The sequence below is a fragment of the Penicillium soppii genome (genome assembly GCF_028829465.1).
Source record: "Penicillium soppii strain IBT 18220 chromosome Unknown utg000002l, whole genome shotgun sequence".
In the NCBI taxonomy this organism is placed as follows: domain Eukaryota; kingdom Fungi; phylum Ascomycota; class Eurotiomycetes; order Eurotiales; family Aspergillaceae; genus Penicillium; species Penicillium soppii.
This window is the reverse complement of record NW_026643232.1, coordinates 1,344,674-1,371,938: the sequence shown is the minus strand read 5'-3', so window position 1 is coordinate 1,371,938 and position 27,265 is coordinate 1,344,674. Positions and strand designations below refer to the sequence as shown.

The following is a 27,265-nucleotide window of genomic DNA, read 5'->3' as shown; positions in this document are numbered from 1 at the left end:
CATACTGGCATCTCTTTCCTGTTTACTTAGCCGGTGGTTTTTGTTTACATATTAATGTTGTCGATCAAGTATATAGTTTCTAATCTCACTCTGTTAAAATCATGTACATGTACATCCACTACATAGCCTTCCAAGATACACATGTGGCATTCGACATCGTGGTCATCAGGTCTCCATATTCCTAAATGCTAGTTTTGAACCAATATGACTATATGGCTAAACGCAGTAAGACAATAATCACAGCTAGAACACACCCCCTTCAAAATCAATCAACTCCTCAAAAGCCTCCATGCCACTCACAATATCATGTCCATTCACACTTCCATTAACACTCCCATTCCCACCCTCCCTCCTACCCTTAACAGCCTCAACATACGACCCCCCATCAGGCCAATCATCCAACTCAATCCCCAAACCAGGCGCAATCCTCCCCACAATCCTCCGACAAAGCTCAAAAGCCTTTTTAGCAGCAACATCCACTTCAGCCGTCTTATGGAGCCACCAGAGCGCCTTCCGCGCTGACTCAACCGCAGTCCTCAGATCCGTCTCCAGGAGAGGCGGGTACATGTTCGAGATAGGCGTAAGCGGGTTAGAGATCCGCTCTGCACTGCCTGTTTTCCAATCCTTCGAGGGATTCGGAGCGCCAGGGTACGAGGAGAACGACAAGCCCAGCAGCAGCGCGGTGGTAGCTTGCATGAGGTAATGCAGGACGCTCCACCAGGGCGCAGCGCGGGCGAGCCAGGACACGTCCGGCGACTCGGGGAGGATTGCGATCATGGCACAGGCAGCTTGAAGGCAGTTTGTTGCCATGTCTGCGCGGAGTCTGTTGCGCGGGGAGGCATCTGAGTCGGACTGGGGGTGGATGTTTAGACAGGGTCTGTAGAGAATTATTCTTGCAGAGTAATAGTTCATGGCTAGGCAGACGCGTTCGCGGACGAAGGGGGCCGAGAGATCTTCTAGCTGGGGGTGGTTGAGGTGCCAGGGGCCAGCGTTTGGGAGGGTGAATTGGTAGAAAGATGGGAGTTTTGTTCTCCAGCGGTCGATTTTGAGGTCGAATTTTTGAATGCGGTATTCGATTTGAGAGGCGCCTTTGCGGAGGCCTTCGATTGAGTAGACTTTGTTCATTATGGCATGGGTGACGAGGGTTAGGTCAACGAGGAAGGTTGAGAAGAGGGAGGGGGAGGGGGGCCAGGTTGAGATACAGGATTGGGAGGGGGATTGGGTGGGGGATTGGGTGTGTAATTCAAAGAGGGTTGGGCGAAGTTCGGACTCGCGCAGAGCCGAGTCTTGGAAGAGACGCTTTGCTTCCGGGTGGTCGAAGGCTTCTTCGTCGCAGGGGAGCGGGAGTGGGACGGAGCAGAGACCTTCGCTTACGCAGGAGGCTCGGCCGGTCATTGAGGTTAAGAGGTGTTCCATTGAGTAGATGGACCACCAGAGACGGCCGCGCGCTTCTTTTGCGCCGTCTTCTGTGCGGTTGTCTGTAAGGCGTAGGTTGATGCCTAGGGAGAGGGCAGAACGGAGCGCCATGTTGGAGAATGCGTGGGCTCTGTTTGGGGTAAAGAGTTAGGAGGGGAGATTGGGTTGGTGTTGGGGGTGGGAACTTGCCTGTTGACCTGTCCTAGACAGAGGAGGTATATCGCCACGAGCATTTCCAATTGGATCTGCTGGAGATCGGTGTGCTCAAAGAGAATTTTGCTATGCAGACCGAGAAGCCGAGCACGGGTCAAGTAGAGGAGGTCCTCCTCGCTTGATTGGGGATCATCTATGAGTCTCGAGAAACGGCAGCCAATGGCAAATATCATGTTCAGAATGGCCAGCCATTTCTGTGGTGGAGACAATGCATTGTTGAAAAACTGCTGGTACTGCAAGGTAAAGGTATTCTTCCGAATAGCGCTGAACGTCGGATGAACATAGGTCAAAAAGGCGTGGAGATAGCGATCCGCGAGTTCACGCGGGGGCACAACGAATGGATCGCACGGTTCAATCAACGGAATATCCAGGTTATCAAGGTGGTAGTCCATTGTGGAAGTCGAGATGTCCTTCTCCGATAACTGTCGCTTCTGGATGAATGATGCGTCCTGGTGACTATCCGAATGGAGAGAGTTCAACGCACCACCACTACCTCCATATCTGGAGGGACTTTTCATACTCACGCCAGTTTCTAACTTGCGCATCCACTGAACCTCGGAATTTTTCCCAAAAAAACCAGCAGCACGGGTGCGCTCACTGCGGTTCAGATCCTCATCAACCTGATCGATCGCCTCGAGCGAACCCATAGACGTCGAAGAATCGGATCCGTCGTCGTCGGGTTTTCGGGAATTCCCCGAATTCTTCGAAATAGAAAAACGTCAAAAGCCTGATCTCGGTTCCCAAATCATTCGATCCTAGACTCGGGTGAGACGGAGCCTGACGTTTCCGAACATACCTTCATAGCTTTCCTTATTTTTCTCGCGGTAGGGAGATCTACCTCGCCCTCGAGCTCTCTCAGCAGAGCTTCATACGCTTCCACGCGCTTCGCCAGCGAGCCCAATCGTTTCTGGTCGCGTACTCGTTTCACATCTTCGAAGGTGCATTGGTGGTTGTGGTGAATACATTGCGAACACACCGGTCGTATACCGTCGCATTTGATCTTGCGCTGGCGACAGGGCTCGCATGCGCGTGCTGAACGGCGGCGCCTGTATGAAACATCGCCTGTGGCTAGTCGAGGGATGGGTACTTTTGACACGGCTGCAGGTGGAACCGAACCCTGCACAGATGATGAGGATGATGTGGTTGATTGATATGGTTGCGACTGGGGTTTCCCAACCGCCACTGTCTGTGGTGAGAATGGGTTCGGCGTTGGATAGGGATGTAAATGGGCTTCATTGTCGCCGGCAAAACTCCTCAGCTTTTCAGTCGGTTGTGAAGGATTATCCATGTCTTAAGAGTCGACATGAATATGGTTAAGAAGGATTAAATGGCATATACAGATGACATGCGAAATGTAAAATGCAAAATGTCGAATGCGGGTCAACAGTATGCTATGACGCGGTGGAGGGAAAAGTCGCCAAGAGATGAAGTTCTGCTTTGACGTCAGACTAATTCTGTCTCTTCTTCATTCGGTTTTTGTTCACATCATCTTACTTACCCGTGTATATTCTCCAATCAAACTGCAATGAATTGATTTGCGTCAATTATACCCTCCGACCAAGGAATTGCCGTGAGCGGATCCATTTTCCAAGATTCAAAGGAGGCAAACCAGCCGATCTATATATATGAGATCACCGACGCCACACATACTGTACCTCAAGACAACGAAACAATGTATATAATACTTGAACATACAATGCATATCAACCACCGCCAAGTCGATACCGCTCAGCAAGAACGTCATCCTTCCCCAAACTCAGACTTTCATAACGATCCAACATATCCGAAAGTCCCAGTCCAGGATAACCCTGCAACCCCCCATCCGCAATCCCAATCCCATGATACTTATCCTTCTTATTCAGCTTCTCCAATCCATCCGCATACTCATCAAACCGCCGACACCCCCGACTAGTACTCTTCTCATCAAATAGATCCTTTAATTCATCCGGAACCTCCGAACTACCGCGAATACGGTATCCCTGCGCCTTGCCGCGAACTGACTGTCGGAAAATATGGAATAGATTCCTGCCCAGCGCGGACCGGCTCGCAACGACCGAGAAAGCACTTGCCATTACGAGGAAGTCCTCGTCGAGAACGTCGAAGGTCTCCTGCTCCAGCAGAGTAAAGAGAGCCAGGTTAATTGCGTACATGGCAAAATGGTGCGCGCGGCTGAGTCCGAATTCCCGTCTGTGGAGACGGGTCAGGGAGGCGATTGAGTGGGCCGCGGCGCTAGTTACTTCCCATGCGTTGTATTTTGGCGGTGGGGATTGGCGGGGTGGACTTTCTGGGGTTTTGGGCCCGAAGGATAGAGATGGATCGTCGGAGATACAGCTGAAGAGGTTAATGATGAGGGTGTTGTAGCGCATCCTGGTGGTAAGTTAGTTTTTTCTCTCTTTTCTTTCTTGTTCTGTTTTTGTTTGTCGTTGGGCTTGAGTTTCGGGAGGCAGTACTTTAGTAGAATGACGTGCGGAGCAGGTCTATGCCGCTCATCAAAGTCCTCGGGGAGTAACTCATGCCAGCCCCGGAGGCGATCGTACAGAGCTTCACGACTCTGTCGATGGATGTGTCCCAAAGCCGTACTCACGTGGTGGTCTGCGAACATACTGCGGGAGATGTCGCGGGCGATAGTGGACAAGTCACATGCCTCGCCAAAGTACGATGTGTAGAATGAGGGGCGAGCATCGCGATGTGTCGGGTACGGACACCAAAGTGCTTGGTCTTCTGGAAGGGTCCGATCCATACGGGCCATGTTGACGTGGTCGATTAGACTGGGTCGGAGAAAGCCCGTGTGGACCATTCTGGCTGGTGTCAAGAGGTGAAGTATGCTTTTATCGGGGTCTACTTACGTGTCGACGTTGAAAAGACCCCATGCTGTTCGTTTGCAAGAGATATCCATATCCTGGGATAGCTCACCAGATGCCATTCGGGGTCCTGTGCTACCGACTAGACCTAGTGACTCGCCCATGCGAATAGCCTGATGAAGCATGATATAGCCCAGGTCATCTTCGCGAGACATGGCGTATCTACCTCTGTGTCAGAGTCATATCACACTTACACAAACATTAACATCGACCCACAGCTGTTTACTCACCGTTCATACATAAGCAACGTCCCCTGCAAGCCAGCCAAACTAGGCTGACTGGGTCCCTCATTCTTCAATCTCACCGCTTCCGCCAGGAAATCACTTCCCTTAGAAGAGATATCACCAGGAACAACATAAGCCTCGGAGAACTCCGAGAAATACTGCAAACCGTCAGCCCATATCGCCCAGCGAGACCAAACCGAAAGAAACCAACTCACACAAGCATTACTGAGCACCGCATTAACCAAAAACGGACTACAGAACTCACTCGCAACGTCTGCCCTTTTCATATGTTTCAAAAACACCTCCTTATCCAAAAACGCACTAAACGGCCAATCCCAAGCAAAATACAACGACACAAGATGCGACACCAGATCCGCATCCGCGGTAACCCTCGTCCAAGGCTCAGCAGGCACCGCACAAGGAGCATCATCACAAAGATAATGAATATCCATAACCTTTCTTCTAAAGACAGGCGTCGATCCCTCGAGATTAATAAGCTGGCGCATATCCTCCAGCTTGGCGACGGTCTGGGTGTGCGGGTCTTCCAGCTGTGCGAGGGTGGAGTCTATGTAAGCGCGGATCTCATCGGGGGAGGCATTGTGCCGGATTAGGGTTAGGAGGTGGAGAGCGTGTGGTTCGTTTGCTTCGCGGATTAGCTTGAAGAGGTCTGTTAGGAGGTCGCGGTGGTAGGAGAGTTCTGTTGCTGTACGCTTTGCGGCGACGCGGCGGCGTTGGTCGAGCGATTCGTCGAATATGCAGACTCTTTTGAAGGATTGGCAGTTTTTGCAGGGAGATGTGCCGCTGCACTGGGGGGTGTTAGGGTTGTTCTGGTATATAGTAGGAGTGATATTGTTTATAGAATGAGAATAGATGCATGGAAAATGAAACTAACCTTCCTCTTGGACTTCTTACACGCCAAACAAGCTGTCGAAACTCTCTTCTTCCAAGTCCCCTTCTCCGGGCGGCTTTGCTCGAGCTCATGCTCGTCGCCATCATCAGAGGGGGGCGACGGACCGGGAACAAGGCGGCGGTAGTCGGACATGCTCGATTCAGACATTTGCAACAATCACAACAACTTTTGTAGTATGTATATATGTATGTGTATGTATGTATAATCAGACACTTGAAAGTTCAAAATATGTAGAGATGGATATGTAAAAGAAAAGAACGAGATGAAAAAAGAAATATGTAAGAGGCGAGAGGCGACAGCCACGATATATATGTACTCCAGACGAACAGATATACAGGAAGCGGAACAGGGACAAAGAGAAAACGAAGTCGACGGAGTGAGCTATACAGGATCAATACATGTCGGATTCGAGAGTAAATCTTTAATTCTTTTGTAATCGAGGAATTGATACTTTTCCTAGCGTATACTGGGCTTGTTTGTCCAATGACGTTGGCTGCGATCATGGGGAAGTTATGCCCGCCTATCAATTGGGAGTATTTGGATTTTTAACCTCTGAGTTGCATGGGGTAAGTCTTGTCATACGGAAGCATACAGCTGTGTTTGAAATTGTCGAATGTTACGGTTGGTGAAGGTTATTTACTTCGTACTGTTGCTGTTGATCGAGAACTGATACCCACCTTATAGATACAAACAGAATCTACATCTATATGTATGTAGGCTAGCCTAGTTTACGTCGATTGAGTATTCATAAAAGTGCATTGCTCGATTCGGAGTACAGAACTTGGGAAATCAAAAAAGGTCTATGACCAAACCAGATGAAGAAAGAAAAAAAGACGCTGGATTATTGTAATGTAATACAAGTACTTCTTTTGCAACCCGAATCCAACGGATGCACCCTGAAACCTGCAAAGATCTAGCAAAAAACAAGAATCAGACAACTTCTAGTGCTCCAGGATTCTCAGACTACCCTGCACAACGCAGTTCTCGAGCACGGATCCTGGGGGGATATCAATGGTGCTACCCTCGGAGGCGACAATGATAACAGTTCCCTTAAGGGTGACGTTGCGGCCGAGGTTGACGGGTCCAGTGACAGTGAGGTGGTCCAGCTCGACAATGCGGGGAATGCTAGCAATGCGCTTCTGGAAGTCGGAGACCTTCTTGAAGTCGGAACCCAGCTTGATGACGGGGACACCGCCGAAACGGTTGGGGTCCATGACCAGCTGGCCGTGCTCGAGACGGTACAGGTCGGACTTGACAACCATCAGGTCGGAGCAGGTCTTGACGGGCAAGAAGCGGCGACGGGGCACGTTGACACCGTGGGCGTTCTTGAAGTGGCGGATGGCGGCACCGACGGCGGTCTCCAGCTGGTAGATGGCCTGGTCGGCCTCGCCCTTCTTATCGGCGGGGATGGACTTCTCGTTGGGAATGATCTCCATCTCGAGCTCGTTCTCCTCGACAACACGCTTGATGGCCTGGACGTTCAGCCAGATGTTGTTGGTGTTGAAGTACTTGAACTTCTTGATAGACTTGAATTCGTTGACGTGCTCCTTGGGGACCTGGGCAATCTCGAGCAGGCGGACCTTGCCGTCGGAGTCAATGATGGTACCACCCTTGACGTCAGCCTTGGTCTTATCAGTCAATTCCATGATGTACTCGGCCTGCGAGTCAGCCATGTGCTGCAGGATGCGCAGATCGACGACAGCGCCGAGGTTGTCGGCGTTGGACAAGAAGATGTACTCGATGCCGCGCTCGATCAGCTTGTCGAGGGTGCCGGAGTTGTACAGGGACTCGAAGACGTCACCGTGACCGGGAGGGTACCAGTCCTGAAGGGGAGAGTCGAAGCTCTTGGGGGCGGGGAGGAGAGAGTCCTTAATGATACGGGGGTAGCGGGACTGGTTGAAGGTGATGATGTCGACATTGTGGCCCTCGTACTTCTTAATGATAGACTGGGTGTCCTGATCGGTGTTGAAGGAGTTCATGAGAACGAAAGGAACGTTGACATCGAAAGTGCGGTTGAGGTGCTCAATCTGGCGCACGGAAAGATCGAGGAAGGACATGCCCTCACGGACCTCGATGACGGACTTGGGGCCGACACAACCCATGGAGGTACCGAGACCACCATTGAGCTTGACAACGGCCAATTTGTTCAGGAACTCGACGGAGGCTTCAGCACCGAGCTCGTCGTAGCCAACGACCTGGGAAGGCTGGGGAGGGGCAATGCGATCCCAGTTGACGGCGTTGCCCTTGGCCTTATCGTTCAAGAAACGGCGGAACAGAGCGAAAAAGTTGTCCATCTCAGTCTCAAAACGCTTCTTCTCGTTGGGGTCGGTGACAGTGTCACCCAGGGCGTTGAGGGCATTGCGCATCTGGGAAGCGGCGACGCTAGTGGAAGCATTTTCAAATGCCTGATGGGAGGTAAAACGAGTCAGTTCAGGACCAAAGTTTGGTTTTAAGGTAGACATAGTGACACAAAAAAAAGGGATGTGAGGTAGTTTCCGAGAATACAGTAATGAATGTGTTGGGAGGAAAAGCACAATTTCAGAGGGAAGTGGAAGTTCACGACGCTTCGCAACCCCCAATAAACAAATAGCTTTCGGCAGGTACGGCAACAGGGAAGGAAGGATTCACCGCCAACAACTTACCATATGAGATTGGGTCTTGCCATGGTGCTTTCCACCGAAGCTCTCACCAGCAGGAGCCTGAAGGTGGGTAGGAAGTGCCTTGGAGGCCATTATGAATTATGTTGTAGGGATGTTCTGAGAGAAAAATGAGGTCAGTGGCAGAAAGGGAAACGGTGGCACCTCTTATAGGAGAATTTCGGAATTGCCACTAATGACCGAGCGTCATTATAAGGTATTTCACTCACCAAATGCAAATTGATGCAGAGAGAAAAAAGAGAGGGGAAAAAAAAGAAGAAGTTGAACAGAAACAAGGAAAAAAGGGAGCAGAGGCCGATCTCTGGAGTGGGGGTCCCCATGTTATATTATTTTTATTCTGCTTTTAGGTATGGAGTACTTTACTTAATACTTGGGATATAAGACATACGAAGTATCTAGTACTTGGTACTGATAGTTACGGGGTACTTTAACCTCTATTACCTAGCATTACCTACATATACTATGATATATCAGCGATAATTACTTTCTGACTTCTGATTTTGATTCTGATCTTAGCTCGTACAGTCTAGATATGTCGTCAGCTGCCCGCCACTGACATACGGGAGCTAACAGCTACCAGCTAGCTATTAGCAACACAACCAACTAGTATGCGACTTACATATGTATCTATACATACTAATATCACTACGTTGTATATTCATATCGTATCCAAAGTTAATACCATCTACTGGTAACCAAATTGCAAACATAAGCATCCCCTGATTCCCCTACAAATACCCGCATCCGGAGTACACCTAACCGTTGAGACTGCATTAGGACGCAATCCAGACCGTCCGCCCCCTTTTTTCCAGCCCACTTAGTATTATCCCACCACACCTAGCCAAGTTCGTATTTAGTACTACCCCCACTAGCTATGGGAAGCTCCGATTTATCCTCTTGACCCTTCATCGGGAGATTCGGTAGGGTTTCAGTTTTCAATGGTTCGGAGGTTTCACATAATATATTTAATTATACCGTTTAATTATTGCCGTGGATATAGGTACCATAATATAGTTAACGAGTTAACGACTCCGAATCACTAAATTATTATTTAATTATACCCGCGATCGGCCCGACCACGTTCGGGACTGATTTGCTACCGGAATGCCAGCCATGCTGTGGTATGTCGAGATTCAGAAAGATCTGATTTCGAATAGTGCTTGACTTGCAGTGTTCACCTGACTGAATGTACCACCCGTTATCAGCATCCATACATACGATTGTATGTATATATGCGTTGTATATGTAGTTAAATAACACTGTTGTAAGGAAACATTGTAGGGTGATCATGTCTTAACCCTAATTACTCATGTCTCCTTTCCAGCCCTACCTACAATATAGTACGGAGTAATAACGCCACTACTCCTATTTCTACTTCGGAGTTACACTATCATAAACTCAACAAATTATTTCTGAACTGAAACTATACCACCCAAGGCCCCGGGGGTGGAACTGCCGAAATCAGCACTCCACCGAAATCAAAATCCCTTAACATGAACCCACGGTTCTATGAGCGTTGTACTAGTACGGGGTTCTAAAAATAAGAGCGCCAATATTCTACAATTCCAATAATGGTGAATCAATTTGAATATCTTCCAGAAGCCAAAAATTAACACCATTAACCGCACCGGAGTTACAATCTGTAAGCACAGGCACTGACAGCACCCCGCCCCCTCACTGAAGCGGCCTAAGCTTCACGCAAAACTGATCATCAACTGGGCTGTGCAGACAACAGAGTTTTGAAATGTGATAGGATTTACAGTTAATTTACAATTCCAGTTTCGATTTACAGAACCTGTCAAAATCCCAGAATCAGAATAACAATCCGCAATGTACAAGGTACAATAGTCGGAGTACACCGTATAGCCTCGTTTTTGCCCCTTTCAGATTCACCTAGGTGAGACATGGGTCTTGGGTCAAGTCGAGTGGCGTAACTATTGATTCTCCTATTTTTAATTTTAAACCCATGTTATAGGTACAATTTACGAACTTACAGTAAGTAGCACACCGCAACTCAAGATATAATTAATTCAGCTATAATCAACAATTCATAAAGGATATCGTAACAAAAAAAGCATATTTTCATCCCGACAAATCGCCACTCGACTTCAAGTAAAACCCTCATCCAATCCAATCAAACTCCACTAACACTCCTCTTAGTCAAAAAGCTCCTCCTGGGCAACTTCCTCGAATCCGGACTCCCAGAGACATCCTCCTCAGCAGCTGTAGACCCACTAGTCGTAGGCCGGAGGGCACCCTCAGCAGGCGCAAAGCTAGAGCGGATCGTAACGACGCCGTCGCCAACGGTAACGAGCTTATCTTGGCCGGCGACGGAGCCCTGGTCGTCAATGAAGAACAGCGCTTCGCCGAGGACATCGTCAGAGCCGAAGGTGGCGTGGTCGACGACACGGATCTGGTACTGGGCGTCGGCGGTGGTGTTGACGCGGAAGGAGTCGTCGTAGTTGACTGTTCCGGCGGTGTTCTTGTGGGCCTTGGACTTGTGGACTTCCTTTGCGCCCTTGGAGCCGATGATGCGGACGTGGATGCGCAGGTTGGCGTTTGTGGGGAAGTTGGCTGCGGAGACGAGGGTGATGTTTGCTGTTCCTTTGTCGCCGGCACCGACGCCGCCGATGACGCTGAGGCGGTCACCGAATTGCGAGGCTGTGCTGCGGTTGCGCGAGTGTTCCTTTTGAGGGGTGTTGGGGGACGAAGCGCCGTCGGCGATGGAGGCAGAGGGCGTGAGACGGTCCTTGTCCTCCTCGATGATGGAGCTGGCGTCTTCGTTATTCTTGTCTTTGTTGAAACGGGACATGAGACCGTGCTTGACGAAGGAGGCTCCGCGGACTACGTTGCCACCGACAAAGCCTACGCCCTTGACGGGTGCGCCGACGATCTTGCCGGGTACCGCAAAGGTTCCTGAGAAAGTGGAGGATCCTTGACGGGAGCGAACGACGTAGCTTGGCTTGAACAGAAGCTTGAGGCGGATGACGCCTGATTTTCCGTCCAGAGGGAGGGTGATTTCCTTGGGAGTGAAGGGCTCCAGGTCTTCAAGGTCGATCGGAGTTGCGCCCAGCCAGTCTGCTTTGTCGCCGAAATCCCAGTCATACACGTCGACGTGGAAGTTAGCACCGATACGAGATTTGATTGGTGTTTCGAAGAACTCGTTCCAGGCCGGGTGGAGGGTCTTCTTCTGGACCTTGGTCTTGAAGATGGTCTCGTCGGCCAGACGGAATTTGCAGTATGGGTCAGAGAAACCATTTCGGTCGGCAGCGGGCAGCTCAGCGGCGTCGAGAACGTCCACACGGAGGGTACCCATGTTGTTGATGCTTTCCACTGGGTCGAGCTTCATCTGAGTGGGGATGAAGCGGGCGCTGACGGTGACCTTGCTGACCTCGCCGGCGTTGGAGCGGAGGACAAGCTCGGTGGGCGTGTACAGCATGCGCATGAGGGTGGGCAGGGTGTCACCAGTAAGCTTGGCGACGGTGTGCTCCTCGCTAGAATCCTTGGGGTCATCCTTGTTGACGAGACGGAGGGTGATCTTGGAGAACTCGAGTTCGCGGACGAAGGCCTCTCCGACGTCGGTGAACTTCGCGGTCGTGGTGTGAATCTTGGATGAGACATAGGCGGGGAACATGTAGTCGTCCATCAAAACCTCCAGCTGGACATGTTGGTGAGCCAGCTGGCCCTCGTGGAACTTGAACACAATGAAGCCGGATTCTAGAGGTGATTGATTAGCTTGAGCGACTGACACATTTCAGTGAACAAAACATACCATATTTCGCCAGATCCTCCACGCTGACGAAAGTGCGGGGAATCGACTTGATCGACCGGAGAGACGCAGTCTCAGACTGGGGACCAGTCATTGGGCGCGACCCATTAGTCTCCAGACTGGTGCGGCCGTTGGTAGCCGGCTCGCCGGTACCGTTAGTTCCGTTAGGAGTAGTGCCATTAGACAAAGCCTTGGAGGCCTTGGAGGCCTTGGAAGCCTTCGAGTCCACACTAGCAGACTTGGTGTGCAAAGTCTTAGGCCGGGAGTCGATACTCTTGCGGAACTCAGAGTCAGGACCAGGAGTACCTGGAACCTCCTCTTCTTCCTCTTCCTCGTCCTCGGGGTTGACGACAGGCACAGTGGGGTAGAAGGAAACCGTGTAGTGGAGTTCACCCTTGGCAACACCACCACTGATCTTCAAAGGGCTAGTAATAGCCTGCTTCTCATCGTCGATCTCAAACTCGCCGCTCTCAGACTCACGAACGAAGTCCGAAGCATTAAGATCACACCAACCAAGCGTTCGGTCCTTGTTGATAGTTTCCTCGTCCATAACCTCAACAGTCAACTTCTCACGAGCGCTGCGGATAGGCACGTAGACAACCTCGTCCCATTCGGGGTTGAGATTGTTTCGGAAAGTGACAGTGCGGCCGCGAGTTATGCCCGAAAGAAGCACGCGAGCGTAGGGGTCAGACTTGCCCATGGCCTCGAGGTTGCGCAGGTTAGACGCACGCTTGAAGTGGAAGCGCATGACACCGATGGGATCAACGTAACCGGCGCTACCGATGCCGCCCAGAGCAACGGGCTTCCACTGAAGGGTCATCTTAGCACGGCCGTCCTTCGCGCCGTGGAGATGGAACCACTGCTGGCCACGCTCCATCATCTTGATCATGTCATTCATCTTGATCTGGTAGCGGCCGATGATGGGATCCTGCATGATATCGCGGTCATCCTTGAGGATAAGGCCGAGTTTGGCGTTTTTGCGGTCTGTGACAAGGAACTCCTTGGAGGCATTCTGGAAGATAGGGTTGTTGGTCCGCTTGAGCTTGTTCGTAATGTGAATTTCCTTTCCGTTGAGGAGCAGAACAGCGTAGGGGTTAAGCTTGCCCACCAGACTCTTGCTTCCGTCAAGGTCCTTAGCCTGCTCGATAGTGAACTGCGCGATACCGGTGTTGAGTTCGGGTGCAGGCTCAGCCACGCCAGCCTCATCCTTGCGTCCCTCGAGAACGGGGAAGAAGCGGATGTCGGCTTGAATCGCACCGCGGTGGCGGCCACTGGCCTGCACTTCCAGATAAATACCCTCGTGAGAAGGCTCTTGTTCGAGCTTGTCCAATGCGAAGCTGGCAGTACCCATTTCCTTGTCCTTGCGGTATTCATTCCAGTCGTAGGCGGCGATAGACAAAGCATCGGAGAAGGAAGTAATAATTACATAGATGGTCTCATTCCAGCGGGGACTGTCGGTGTCGTGGATAATCTTAGTGCGGCCAAGCTCGGTGCGGTTGTTCAAAGAAACCACGGCATATGGGTCAGGAGTACCAGAGAACTTGTCCGGGTTCTTGAGCTGGTGAGCGCCGTGCAGAGTGATAGCCACCACACCAATAGCCTGGTCAACAGGGTTTCCAGCAAGCATCTTCGCGATTTCAATGGGGAACACGTTAGGGTCGTACATCATGGGTTGCAGATTGGCGTGAATCTGGTCCTTGATGAAGTGCTCCAGACCGGGGATGAAGTTGATGTCGAATCCAAGGTGGTCACCACCAAGAGGCTTGCAGACGTAGTCGAGTTCGGGCTTATCCAAGAAGCAGACGTCCACGCGCTCGATGTGGGGGAAGGGAATTTGGAGCTTGACCTTGACGCGCATAAGACCAGAGCAAGCCATGTCCTCGACAATCACGTCGAGACCTTTGCTGACCATGCCCTTTCCGACACGTACCTCCAGCACGACCTTGGGGTTGATCTTATCTTTCAACTGGCGGGCAGTCAAATCCATGGTATCATTAGGAGTGAAGCTGAACTTCCAGTCCATGATAACGGTATCCGGCTCTGTCTTGGGGTATGTCTTGACATGCTCGAGACGAGGAGGCTTGGTACCGAGGACGAAAGTCTTGAGACGCAAGCTATCCAAGAAAGCGGGGGTAGAGGTACTCAGGACCTGGTCGACCGAGTTGATAATAGTATCACAGAGAACGGGGGCGTAGATAGGCCAGAACTTGACGAGGAAGCTGTTAATCCACTCCAAGCTCTCGGTATCAGTCTCGAGGCGCTGCTTGGACATTTCCCGACTAATATCATCACGGAAGTTGCGGCGCACGCGACGAATCGAGGTCCGGTAGTAGGTACTGCAAGCGGCCATAATCATGAGCACCCATCCGATACCACCGCCCAGCACGGCAATCAGCCAAGAAGACAAGCAGGCAAAGACGATAATCGCCGCATTGTGATACCAATCGCCAAAGAACTTATCAGGAATCCGACCTTCGAGAAAATCCTGATGATCGAGCAAAGTGCCCTCCTCATCAAGCCCATCAGGCTTTTCCGTGACAAACTTGGGTGCCCAACCTGTGCGATCGCGCGCCCATCGGAGATCTTCATCGATCGGCTTTCCCTCCTCCGCTCTCGTCGCGTCTTCGGCCATAATAGCATTCACAGATTGCGGCGCAGGGAGGTCATAGTCTGCTTTTCCATCGGTCTGCACAGGATTAGTGTATGGTTTTGCGATCGCGACTGGGCTCCTCTTACCTTATCTGTGACCACCGCAATGCCCTGCGGCTTATGTGGGTGGTGGAAATCAGGCGGCAGTCGCTAAACACAGGCAATGGGTTAACGTTTGTATATGCGATCGCGCGGGCGACTGTTCTACGTACCCCCTTGGCGGCATTGGCCTTGTCTTCTGGTGAAGCATCGGGGTCGAATTGGTATGCTGCCGAACCAGCTTCTCGGGCTTCTTCGACGACCTTTTTCTCGATTGTATCTGGGTTGACATGGGATTGAGGGTCTTCTTGTAATTCTTGGGCGGCTTCGATGGTGCCCTCAATCTTGTTCTCAGTCTTCTCCGCGTCGGCGGACGCCATGTCGCCGGTTGTGTTCAGGTCTGGGGGAATTGTCAGGTTGAATGTGAGGGGAAGAGGGGAAGCTTGCTTACGCCTTGTCGAATGGTAGGCAGAGTAGTTGTAGGGTTTCAGGTGTCCGGTATAGGGTATTAGGGCATGGAGTGTCGTGAAAGAAAGCTGCGTTACAGGCACAAAAAGGTCCGAAGAGAAGAAAGAGGAGAAGATGTGGGCCAATTCAGGCAGCTCAGATTGCCCAGCCGCTTGCGTCAAGGGGAAGTGTGGCTGGAATGATTACGTTCACGTCGTTTATTTATATTATATTATATAATAAGACACAAGAATATAATATTTCTATTTATTATGACTATAATGCTATAACTGATATCATATATCATATAATATACGAAGAAAGAAGAAAAAAAAGGAGATCGTGAAGCTCCGAAGTTCGATCGGAGATCAGTGACGTACTTTGTTCGACGATCTCGGGTCTCAGCTCAACTGTTGACAATGTGTAATTCCATTGGAATTGATTTCTATTGCTCTTCAACTCTATATTTAAACAACATATTCAAACAGAGACCGAATATACCACTCCTACTCCCTCCATGGCACATTGCACCCTTCCCCTGTGCAACACAACTAAAAGCGACTATTGCGGTTGACCCGACGCACCGCCACAATCCACAATATTCGATAATTCAGGGTTATTCGGTGGATAGTGGAGTGAGCAGCGAAGTTTGATTCGAACGTGATTGACTTGATTGACTTGACTAACTCAACTAGCTGTTAGCACAGCCCTACATAGCTAATTAGGCAGCGACTGTACCAAGGTACCACCACTTGGCACAGTCGATTATCCTCCACGACATTCACACGTAAGGAGTGCTTCGTACGGAGTACCTTTTTTCATTCAGTTGCCCTTGTACACGTGGCATACAGCACAGAATGAAAACACTCAACATTGAAATCAATAAAACCCTGTCAAAGGCACACTATCGATCCAAGCGCATATCTAACCCCGATGTGGTTGATCGGCCAGGGCTAAAGTGCATCCACCCCCTGCCATCCATGGATATTATAATATATTAGAAGAGATATACCCGAGGTAAACTCTGTCTTTCTTTTCAGCTGCAGCTCTGCGATGTCGTGTGCTGGAATTGATCTATCACATCACATCCCGTCTAGATGCCCTGTGACCTGTTACCCGGGCTGAAGAGGTTAATTCCACTGCAGCTCGTGTTACCCTACAGCGTACAATAATAACAGAGCACAAGACAACCACACACAATATTGAAGAAAAGATCGAAATCACCGAGGTTCCTTTGCAAATGATTGGTACGATAGGGTGTTCGGTGAAATCCTTTTTTTTTAATTTTTTAAACCCCCACTCGTTAAATCTCGGTGGGTCGAAGAGGCTGGGATAGTTCTTTGTGGAAATGTCGGCCGAAGGTCGAAGCGTGGCACATGAAATAAACAACATTGAAAGATTAACAAAATTGTATGCATATATTTACGTGTTTGCCGCCGAGACCGAAATTCAATATACGACATTTGTACGGAGTAGTGTTGGAAGGGTAAACAAAGGACGAACGTGTATGCAAGCTAAGCAGTGGAATTTTAGGGAAATAAAAATATGTCAAAAGATATCTCGTGTCAATTCGTATCCAGCAACCTCAAATCCCAAACATTTACCGTCCCATACGGATAACACCAGCAGCCATCAGCTTCTGGATCTTCATCCGCACCTGCGGGTTCTTCATGTGCTCCTGCAGCGCAGCGGGATCACTCTTGGCCTGCTGAAGGATGCTCTGCATAACGGGGTCCTGCAGAACAGACATGATCTGAATCATTGTTAGTATAAAAGTGTCAAGCGATACTTCAAGCGGAAAGGAAACATACCTCGGGGTCATTCTGAATACGGGCCATAGTCTGCTCCTCAGTCTCACCAGCACGGGCACTGAACTGAGCATCCAGGCACTTCTGCTGCTGCTGCTCGATTTCACGGGCGTGCTTGCCATCGTCGTGCTCGGCAGCTTCGGTGAAAGTGTCCAGAGCACGGTTGAACTCCTTCATAGCGATGAGAGCTGCACCCTTGCGCATGTAAGCGCGGATGAACTTAGGGTCGAGCTTGATGGCCTCGTCGCAGTCCTGCACGGCACCGGGGAAAGCCATCAGCTTGATGAGGGCCGCGGCGCGGTTGGAGTAACCACGGGGGTCAGTGGGGGCGCGCTTGGTCATCTCGGTGAAGGCCTCGACGGCACCGGGCCAGTCACCCTCCTGGAACTTCTGCTGACCGAGCTCGCGGGCTTTCTCAGCCTCGGCCGGGTCGATGTAGGCGTTCTTCTCGGCGGTGCTCTTGGTCTTCTCGGCGTTGCGGAGCTTAGTGAGAGTATCGGGGGTGCGGTGCTCCATGAGAGACTTGTTGTAGTACTCAATGGCCTGGGCGAGGTCGTTGAGCTTCTCGTAGGCGGAACCAATACGAGTGTAGGCCTTGGCCATCAGCTTGAAGTCAGCGCGCAAGTCGCGGCCCTCCTCGATGGCCTTTTGGCAGGTCTCGATGGTGCCCTGGTAGTCGCCCTTCTCGAACTTGGCAGCACCAATGTTGTTCAAGTAAGTGATGTCCTTGTTGAGGTCCCAAGCCTTGGAGTAGTGCTCAATAGCTTCATCGAACTGCTTCTTCTTGTAGAACTCGTTACCAATCTGCTTCTCGGCGTCACCCGCCTCCTTGGCCTGCTTCTTGGCGATGGCCTCCTCGTCCACGGGCTCTGGCTCTGGTGTAGGTGCCTTCTTGGGTTGCGAAGCGCTGGGCTTGGACTCGGGCATGGGGGGCTCGGCACCCTCGCCACCAAAGTTCATATCAATACCGAGAAGCACGCTCATGACCTGCAGGAAGCGAGGGTCGCGAATCTCCTCTCCAACACTGTTGGGGTTCTGCTGGATCTTCTGCAGCTTGGCCATGAACTCGGCATCGCCGAGGAGGGAAGCGGTCTTGGGGTTGTTGGCAAGCTTTTGGAACAGGGCCGGGTCGTTGAACATGCCTCCGAGACCTCCTGTGGGGTCACCGGTGACACCGTCGGCTGTAGCCTCAGCATTGATGGCACGCTGGGTGGCATCCAGGCCGGACTTGGCCTGTGCGTTACCGGGCTCAATCTTCAGAGCCTCCTGGTAGGCGTCGAAAGCAGCCACTGCCGTTGGTTAGCATAAGATTCTAATGTAGGTGCTCCCACTCCTCCGGCACGATATCACATACAGAGATCTCCGAGGCCACGGTAAGCTGCTCCCTTACGGACATGGCCCTTGGACCAGTCGGGCTTGATCTCGATGGCCTTCTCGGCATCTTCAAGAGCTTTTTGGTATTCGTTCTGTGCGGTGTAGACGGCGGAGCGGTTGGAGAAGAGGATGTGGTTTTCGGGTTCGATGGCAAGAGCCTCGGTGAATTTCTCGCTGGTCTCTATCAGTTCTGCTCTGGAGTCAATGTCAAAGGTGGGGTAGCGTGTACATAGCAGTAGGATAATCCTTAGCAGAGAAGGCCTTGTTGCCTTCTGCCTTCAAAGCGTCAGCCATGCTGTTAATATTATGTTATAAAAAAATGGCTCAACAGAAAGTAATTTGCAGATCAAGAATGAGATCACAAGAAACTGAGCAATCTGCGGTTATGAGCTCAGTCGGCCGGAGCTTCTCGAAATTTCCGTTGCTATCCAAGGCCTCAGGCAGCAGTGCATTTCAGCGCCTTAGGCATGGACACCTGAGGCCACTGCGCTCACAAGCTCCGAAGCGCTAAACTCTTCTAGGCCCAAGTCACTCCCCCGCCGAGAAAAAGTCGCCAAAAAAACATCTCGTGTGTTCATTTGTGACTCAAATTTACCAACACTAGCGCACCATGCCTCTCTAACTTCCTCACTCGGTTCTAACATACTCGTTTGAATATGAAAAACCACGAACCCACTCGAATGAACCTTGATTTAGCCTCCTGATATCTCTGTCGCATCTCCAATAATGGCCTCCGCGGGGTCCAAAGTGGCCGAGCTTGCATCTAAGCTTTACGATGCATGCACCAGCGAGTTCGATCCCGATCACCTTTTCTTCCAAAACGACTTTCTCGACCTGAAAGTCATCCCCGACAATGATGTCGCACTTCTGCTAGAATGCGCTCAGAGTCTCGTCGATCAAAATCTGTTCCGGCTTCTCACCAAGGATGGAAAACTAACATGGCGACTCATTGACCGCGAGGATGCTGAAAAGTAGGCACTAGAAGTGTTACCCCGGCCAATGGACCCCTCAACTAACCTCTCCTCCCATCAGACTCCGCAATCTCACCCCCGACGAGGCCATGGTCTACAATGTCATCCACTCCACCGGACGAACAGGCATCTGGGTCCGCCATATCGGAAACCGTACAAACCTGCACAAGTCCATCCTGGACCGCTGCCTCAAATCACTCGAAAGCAAAACCTACATCAAATCTCTGCACAATGTCAAATACCCCAGCCGCAAGATGTACATGCTGGCAGGCCTGGCTCCAAGCGAAGAAGTCACTGGAGGAGCCTGGTTCACCGACGGCGTTCTCGATGCAAACTTCATCAACAGCGTGGCCGGCTACATCGAATACACCGTGAGCCGAAAAAGCTGGTACGAAGTGCCCGCCTCTGAGCGGAAAAACAAACGCCTCAAGACCGCCTCCGGCAAAGCAGACGTCAAAGAGGAGAAAACTTACCTTCCCTACCCCCACGGCTACAAAGGCTACCCCACCGTGGAAATGATCACCGCCGCCGTCAACGAGAGCGGCATCACACCTGTCCGCCTGGGCGAAGAGAGCGTGGTCCAACTCCTCGAAATGCTCTGCTACGACAACAAGCTCGTCTCAATCGGTACAGGCGAGGTCTACCGATCTCTCAAGAGCCCAGACGCAGTCAAAGAAAAGCAAGCGCGCAAGGCGCCCGTCGAAGGCGACGACCTCGCCCTTGCAAACAAGCATCTCGTGAAAAACGGCATGACCGAAGCGCCCTGTGGCCAGTGTCCTGTCTTCAAACTGTGCTCGCCTGGAGGCACAGTCAGTCCCGAGACATGCGAGTATTTCGACCCGTGGCTGAACAGCGGACTTGGCTTCTAAATGGGTTGACATTAACACCCAACATTTGATTTTAGGCGCACTGAACGTTCCTGTGTGCCAACACGTTTGCATGGAACAAAAAAAGGAAAATACGTGTGCATAGCGATGGCGTTATATCTTGATTTGCTTAGGCGCTGGCCACCATTGGATTTGGGGCTGGTTTTGCGGCTTGGACATATGCTGGGAGGTAAGGGAGAAAACGTCGCCGGACTCCCTTCAATTCCTCTTGCCGTCGGCATGGAGCTGGTCTTGTCTAGACATAGACGAATATGAGAAATTTACTCAATTCAAAGAGTCATTAAGCAGTATATTGTAATTGATTGTACTGATGTAAGAATCCAAACATAATCCAATCCAGTCGCCACCAATCCATAAACGCCATGGGTATATCAACCATGCAACCTTGCAAAGAATAAGAATAAACACAAACCTATTTGCCCAGAGTTCGCCGACATTCATCACAATACCACGTTCCCACAGGCTCCCTCGTCAACCCAACACACTTCCAATGGAACCACTCGTAAGGACATTCATCATTATCGCAAGCAACCATGTCCCCATGGCTGACCGTCCGACAAGTACAATAGACCTTCGAATCCTCATTTCCCTCATCCTCCTCCTCATCATCGACATCCTCATCCGCACCACCATCACTCTTATCCGAATCGGAGGTATCAGCACTACTAAGCATGGAATCATCATCCTCGTCACCCTCGCCGTTAGGCGATTTCTTCGAAGCCTTGATGCGTCCACTACTCGAAGACCGCTTAATCAACTTCCCATTTGAAGTCTTAAGCTTCTTGACCTGCTGGTGGGGCGCGATCTTCTTCGTCAACGCCTTCTTGATCACGGCGCTAGAGCGCGGTACACTCCCCGCGCGACTACCGGCCGGCGTGCCTGGTTTGGGTGTTCCAGGGCCGAGAGATGATTGGCGCAGGTTTGAGGATGCGGCGGGGAGAGTGCCGAGTGCTGGGTTCAGGCGGCGGCGCTTGGAGTCCACTGCGCCTGCTGAGGATTCGCGCTGGCGTTGTTGGAGGTGGACGACTGCGGCAGCGGCGGGGGTGGCGGGTGCGGAGCTGCGGGCTGTAGATTGAGCGAGCTGGGCTGCTGAGCCTTGTGGGCGTGGTGTTGTGGATTGGTTGAGGCGTTGGGCGGCTGCTAGGATTGGGTTTGCGTTGCCAGAGGTTTGGTGGAGAGGGGTTGAGTAGGCTGGGGATTCGGAGGGTGTTGAGTCTGGGAAGAAGACTTTGGGTGGGTTGCGGTATTTGTTCTTTGAGTCGAAGAGGGATGGTAGGGGAGGGTCGTTTGTGAGAAGGCCCTCGTTGACTAGATCGCGAATGCGCACGTCTAGGCGCTTGATTTGGCGATCGAGGAGGACGCAGGCCTTCTCGCTGAGTTGGATCTTCTCCGTCTGTAGTTCGTGCGATTTATCCATGTTTTCTAGGATGGTCTTGCCATATTGCTCCTCTTTGGGGTTTGGCGCCAGACTGCCGTTCAGTTTGATGAATTTCTGAATGCTGCTGTCGCGGGAGTTGATGGTTGAGCGACACTCTTGCATGATCTTGTCCTTGGCCTGGATTTCTTCCATCAGGTGGTTGATCTCGGCCGGGAGGTTCGCAACATCGTGAACGAACTGCTCCAGGACAGTTGCGCAGTCCTCCGCTCCGTGTGCCATTTTCGTCGGTCGCAGCGCGGGACGTTGTTGGGTCCTGTCGGGATTCTGAGGCGCGGGTTTTGGCTACTCGGCTGAGTATCTGTCTCTATTGTCGATTTCCTTTGTCGGAATTTTGATGACCAGATGAACGCCTGGCCTTCTGTCGCGTCAATAAATGGACATCCATCGTAGGGAGACCATTTGGCCGAAGTTGGATGATGACTAATTGCTGACTGATCTTGCCGAAGCCCGAAGCCCTGGAGCTCCGGAGCCCCGAAGTATACAACGGTGGAAATGTCCATTCTTTCTAGTTTAAGCTGAACACTTTGCATATACCAATTTCACTAAATCAAGATGACTATTATCCTGATCTAACATCTTATATAATCTGTACTCATGGAAGATTACCCATTCTTTTCCAATTTTTGAACATTGTAGATGTATATTCTCACACCTTACGTTCATTATGCTTTCAGCATTGTCGGCATTTGATATTATTCCAAAGCACCAGGAGTTTATGCCAAGATACTGATATAAATACCCACTTACCCCTAGATGCATCCTTTTACAAGGTCATAACAATCTACAAGCCATACAAATTAGCCTCGGCGGAGGCTTAGCTCATATTTCGTTTTCATCACCACGGGCTGTGTCTGTGAGAGTCTCGAAGATTTTCTGGGCAATAACTTTGTCGCAAGGGCCACACTCACAGCCTTCGTTGAATACAAGGCTGAGCTACTCTAACCCGGAGTCGTCATTAGGCAGCGCCCGAGGGAAAGTCTCCTGACTGACAGTCTTGATCGCGGGAATAACTTTGTCGTAAGGAACCCACTCAAAGACTTCGTTGGATTTAGCGGTGGGCTCTTCAAAATGGGATTTGTCGTACGGGTCATAATTGACGAGTTTTTCTGTCTTTCAGCCAGAGTCGGCAACTTTCGCTGCTGCCATTCATATCGACGCCGTCGTGGTCGTGGTCGAGATGTGGGGGAAGCAGATGGACATGGAGAGGATGGACATGTATGTGGGCGATGGACAAAAGCAGAGAGTCGCAATACTTAATTTTTCTATTCGCTTTCGAAATGTATTCCAACGCCATTGAAAGGATGATTGCCGATATCAAAGAGGAGCAAAGGTGCTGATGTCCAGCTCAGCAAGTCTTTTTCATAGTGGCTGCGTGAGTCCATTCTTCTATGTTTCTTACTCGCATTCAGCCAGAGCCAGTTTACTAGTCTACAGTCTATAGTCTACAACATACAATCTACCATGAAACAAAGATGCAGGTCATATCACATTAATCATGAGATCTCAGAGTACGACCTAAGCCGAAGGCGGCGCGAAGCCATGACATCAAAGATGTTCTTCAGCAGACGAGATGTCGCGTTCATTTTTCCACCAGGCCAAGCCACCCATCGTACACTGTACCGTACGGTAAACAGGCAGCCCGGAGCAGATCTTCTCTCTTATGGTTCGAACCAGTCAATGCGATTCTGACAGTCCGAAATAAGCTTATCAACACCCACGAGGACACGTCCGGGGTGAATATAATTGACGGTGAAGATACCATGAAAGGCACTTTCACCCCCAAAACACCAGTATCTTTTTTTTCTTTTTTCTTTTCTTTTCTTTCAACTCAAATAGCAATGGCCAAATCCAGGGGAGGACAAGCCAGCGCAAGACAAATAGCAGAAGCAGATCAGGGCCAAGCTTGCGATCCTATTAGCGGCGAACAAAGATCCCCTGGCGACGGACAGCGTTGCGAGCGCGGGAGTACTCCTCATCACTGTCGTACTCGGAGTCGGAGCAGCAGTCGTCGGAAGAGTCGTAGCCTGCGCAGCGGGAACCACCACAGTCGAGCTTGACGCGGTCGCCCTTGCGGGTGATGCCGTAGCGTTCGCAGCGGCATTGGACGGGGCGGTCGCTCAAAGATGAGAGGGACGAGGGAGAGGTGCTGCCCGAGGAGCGGGAAGATAGGGAAGAGCCCGCGGAGCTGGGAGGTCCGTTGAAGGAGTAGTCGTCTGAGAGACGGGAGCCGGCAAAGCGGCGGGTCAGGTCGTCAACGGTTGGGGCGAATTCGGCCTCGCGGAGATGGCGGGAGGCGTAGTTCTTTGTTGGCTTTGGGTGTTGGATGCGCGAGGGGGACAGAGCGCGGCCGGTGGGGATGTCGCGGGATGGCTTGGAGGAGCGGGAGGACTTGCCCGGGACATCGAGGATGTTGAGCTTGCGGCCGGTGGTGGGCTCGACGGTGTACTCAGCTGCTGGGTCGTGGGAGACGTGGTGGCCGTCCATGATGTAGTAGTACCAGTAGCGGGCGCCGAGTTGAAGCATGGAGGTTTGGAAGCGGAACTTGCCGAACCAGGCGCCGGGCTTGTCATCGGCGGAGAGGGGAATCTGGCGCTTGTAGTTGTCCCATGATCCGACGAGGTGGACGGTCTTGACGTTGGAGGAGGTCCGGAGAGAGAACTGGAGTTGAACGGCGGCCATTATGGATCAAATAAATAAAATCGAAGAATAAATATTGTCGTGGATAAGATGCTGTAAAGAGTATCGTATAGAATGAACAATCGAAACTACCAGAGTTTGGATTGCTTGAATTGAGAGTTCGTTGAAATGTATAGACTCTTGTTGGATCTTGACGGGAAACCAGTCCACGACAAATGAAGGAAAATAATCGAGCGAGATTAAATTAAGATGGGGTTTGTTGTATTAGATCTGTTGAACAGTATCAAGAGTCGACCGGCGACAATGAGAGAACTGTTAATAAAGTTGAATAATTCGAGTAAGTCCGAAGCAAAGAGGAAATCGACTCACAGAGCACAGCTCGTATGAGTGATGAAAAGATTGAAAAATATTAAGATAGTAAGAATAGAAAGAAAGAAAAAAGATCCAGGCAACCAGTGCTCAGGATAACTCGAATTAGGGCAGATCTCACACAACAAACGCTCGCTGAAGAAAGAAAAAGAAAAAGAAGATTTGGGTTTGGGGCCATAGGTTTCTTTTAAGCAGAATGGATGTCTCACGATGTCACCTGCAGAAAGGTTAATCATTCTTCTGGCGCGTAATTGCAGTTGGTGGTTGGTTTCATGCACGATGCAGTGATGTGCTGTGTTGGTGCTTACAGCCAATCAGCATAGTGGACTTGACGCTGTTCGGATCCGAAGTGAGGAGAGAGTTTGTCAATTCTTGATTTTTTCTATTTTTCTTTCTTATCTACATATGTAGATATGTACTTCATAGAATATGGTAAGTGGTCAAAGTATAGAGAAATACAAAGCGAGGAATAATGATACAATATTGTAGAACAGGGAAAGAACAGGGAAGCCCTAATAACCGGCTATCTCTGTACCCATTACTACCTGTGTAAGTGGTGGATTTCCTTTGCCATTTCTTGGCGTTCTCTTGTCGTGTTAGTGCTCACCTCCCGCTGCTCTTTGCTCACCGAGCAGCATGATCTCACTTACCACGCACGACATAAGCAAAGCTTTGGAGGGGTCTAAACATGACCAATAAGTGGCAACGACCAAGGTAGATAGTGGATACTCTCTGGAAATTCACCCGATCGAGAACACCACGGTTTGGTGGCCCAAAGACTACGCACAATCGTGTCTTTTTCATCGTCACCCAGACTTACGCAAACTCGAAAACCAGGAGAGTCTCCAACCCAGTATCAAAACGAGCCTAGGTGACTCCATGAGCGCACTTCCCCGCAAAGATACTTGCACTCCGGACTGAGTCGCTGTGATTATCTAGTCTCACTCGCATTTTATCGATGTGATCGTTTTCAAGCTCCGATTGGCTTCCTTGAAGCAAGGCAAGGCCATCACTAGAAAGCCTTGGCGTTTTCGTCACATTGTTCAAGAAAGAAAAGTGACCAAAGAAATGGATTCGAAATATCGTCCAGATCTGCGCCATATTCGAACAACTTATATTGAAAAATCTTAGGGCACTTGTGCAGTTATTCGAAGATAGCCATTGGCCAAAAGCGTATATCCGGGATATCATACTAGTATCAGTTAGATCTAAGCAGTCAGTGGTGCACAGTGGTCTTAAGCTTGGAGTTGAAGCGGTGGCTTGTCGGTATTTGCGTAAAAGTTCTCACGAGCTATTCGATATGAACATTTCTCCACGTGACGCCTTCACACATCCCTACCCTTAAGCTTGCTCAAGATTTTTTCTAGGAAATTGTAAGTATGGCCATAAAAAGCCGGAGCTTGAAACAATAGAGATTTGCTAATCGGCGCGACAATACCCAAAACACTCCATTTGACTATGCTATCAAACCTCATCTTCGACCATTGTGAATATGCTTCCTAGCGCTGGGGCCAGAATTGATGAGATAGAACACCTAGAATATACTTTGCTTATGACTGTGTGCCATCTTAGACGAGACGAAATCGTCCACCGCCAGGTTGACCGCGGAGCGGACATACAACTCACACACTATTTCCAACCTCTCAGCTTTGAAATGTATGATTATTGGTGAAAGCCAGATGGAGATGACCCTGTTGCAGCGTATATGTCCTCATGCGACCCAACTGTGACTGTTATTCCTGGGTTCCGAGAGACGACTTTACTCGTTTGTGTGGCAGCAAGAATTCGACAGAAAGCAAACTCAGGGAAGCCTGGAAGAGGCAGGAGGAACGCCACATCAAATGGAAGCGCTCCTTGCTAGACGATTGCCAACCCGGTTTTCCTGGGGATTATTCACATAACAGCGACGTGAACGGCAAGTTACCTCGGTCTACGTGGACAATGTTGGTGACCAAAGACAATACGGAGATAAACTTCTTCCACTATTTGACATGGCCAGTTGGATCATCCATTGGTCGTGGCCCCGCCTTCAGTTTCCCGAGGATCTAAGCGCCAATGATTGGTGGGCTGCGGTTCGTTGTGAGGTCAGTTGAATTGAATAGATTAACGAGCGCTATATCTCTGGAATATATGGCAGTGGAGACAAATAAATATATTTATGAATACTTGAATATTTGCCCAAGTAAACAAGAGTTCTCGTCAAACGCCGCATACGGACCTACTTAAGACAGTCGCGTTATCTCGCGTGTCAAAACCGAAAGGTAGGATCTAACTGAAGATTGCAGGATAATACTACAGAACTAGACTGCATATTTGTTCCAGTTTTAGGCTGCCTTTAGAGTGCATCCGTGATTGGTCTGTGATGGGAACTGGGGATTGTGTGGGTAAACAGTAGAAATTTCGGCTGATATTTAAAGTTGTTGCGTAGTTGCAATTTTCTGCAACACAAAGTACTTGTCTACGTCGTGGCCCATGACCTAGTTGTTTCAAAGATACGCCATGGTTCCAAATATAACACTGATATTGAACATTGTCCTCATGCTTGAAACTACAAAGAATTCGTATTTTCAATAGTCCGCGTTCTCCACCATACACT

The 27,265-nt window shown here is 50.3% G+C and overlaps 8 protein-coding genes across 8 annotated transcripts; 1 reads left to right on the top strand and 7 right to left on the bottom strand.

The window, feature by feature from the left end:
• Window positions 1-243: 243 nt before the first annotated feature.
• Window positions 244-2,917, bottom strand: N7529_001857 (Zn(II)2Cys6 transcription factor; the record flags this gene model as incomplete). Its single annotated transcript, XM_057237388.1, has 3 exons — window positions 244-1,546; window positions 1,606-2,330; window positions 2,426-2,917. The coding sequence occupies 3 exons, from the start codon at window positions 2,915-2,917 to the stop codon at window positions 244-246; spliced, it is 2,520 nt and encodes an 839-aa protein (XP_057102075.1).
• A 415-nt stretch (window positions 2,918-3,332) lies between these two features.
• N7529_001856 (uncharacterized protein) lies at window positions 3,333-5,771 on the bottom strand (the record flags this gene model as incomplete). The annotated part of the gene is made up of 6 exons (XM_057237387.1): window positions 3,333-3,996; window positions 4,080-4,427; window positions 4,476-4,652; window positions 4,721-4,872; window positions 4,930-5,520; window positions 5,607-5,771. The coding sequence occupies 6 exons, from the start codon at window positions 5,769-5,771 to the stop codon at window positions 3,333-3,335; spliced, it is 2,097 nt and encodes a 698-aa protein (XP_057102074.1).
• Window positions 5,772-6,565: 794 nt separating this feature from the next.
• Window positions 6,566-8,356, bottom strand: ugp1 (UTP glucose-1-phosphate uridylyltransferase; the record flags this gene model as incomplete). Its single annotated transcript, XM_057237386.1, has 2 exons — window positions 6,566-8,029; window positions 8,267-8,356. The coding sequence occupies 2 exons, from the start codon at window positions 8,354-8,356 to the stop codon at window positions 6,566-6,568; spliced, it is 1,554 nt and encodes a 517-aa protein (XP_057102073.1).
• A 2,059-nt stretch (window positions 8,357-10,415) lies between these two features.
• N7529_001854 (uncharacterized protein) lies at window positions 10,416-15,118 on the bottom strand (the record flags this gene model as incomplete). Its single annotated transcript, XM_057237385.1, has 4 exons — window positions 10,416-11,998; window positions 12,054-14,736; window positions 14,787-14,849; window positions 14,912-15,118. 4 exons carry the CDS (start codon window positions 15,116-15,118, stop codon window positions 10,416-10,418), a joined length of 4,536 nt encoding a protein of 1,511 aa, XP_057102072.1.
• Window positions 15,119-16,785: 1,667 nt separating this feature from the next.
• Window positions 16,786-18,661, bottom strand: sti1 (Hsp90 cochaperone STI1; the record flags this gene model as incomplete). The annotated part of the gene is made up of 4 exons (XM_057237384.1): window positions 16,786-16,938; window positions 16,997-18,282; window positions 18,348-18,541; window positions 18,597-18,661. The coding sequence occupies 4 exons, from the start codon at window positions 18,659-18,661 to the stop codon at window positions 16,786-16,788; spliced, it is 1,698 nt and encodes a 565-aa protein (XP_057102071.1).
• A 432-nt stretch (window positions 18,662-19,093) lies between these two features.
• On the top strand, window positions 19,094-20,207 carry N7529_001852 (RPC34 RNA polymerase subunit family protein; the record flags this gene model as incomplete). Its single annotated transcript, XM_057237383.1, has 2 exons — window positions 19,094-19,338; window positions 19,400-20,207. The coding sequence occupies 2 exons, from the start codon at window positions 19,094-19,096 to the stop codon at window positions 20,205-20,207; spliced, it is 1,053 nt and encodes a 350-aa protein (XP_057102070.1).
• A 430-nt stretch (window positions 20,208-20,637) lies between these two features.
• N7529_001851 (putative PHD finger domain protein) lies at window positions 20,638-21,882 on the bottom strand (the record flags this gene model as incomplete). The annotated part of the gene is made up of 1 exon (XM_057237382.1): window positions 20,638-21,882. The coding sequence occupies one exon, from the start codon at window positions 21,880-21,882 to the stop codon at window positions 20,638-20,640; it is 1,245 nt and encodes a 414-aa protein (XP_057102069.1).
• Window positions 21,883-23,577: 1,695 nt separating this feature from the next.
• Window positions 23,578-24,342, bottom strand: esdC (GTP-binding protein EsdC; the record flags this gene model as incomplete). Its single annotated transcript, XM_057237381.1, has 1 exon — window positions 23,578-24,342. The coding sequence occupies one exon, from the start codon at window positions 24,340-24,342 to the stop codon at window positions 23,578-23,580; it is 765 nt and encodes a 254-aa protein (XP_057102068.1).
• Window positions 24,343-27,265: the final 2,923 nt, after the last annotated feature.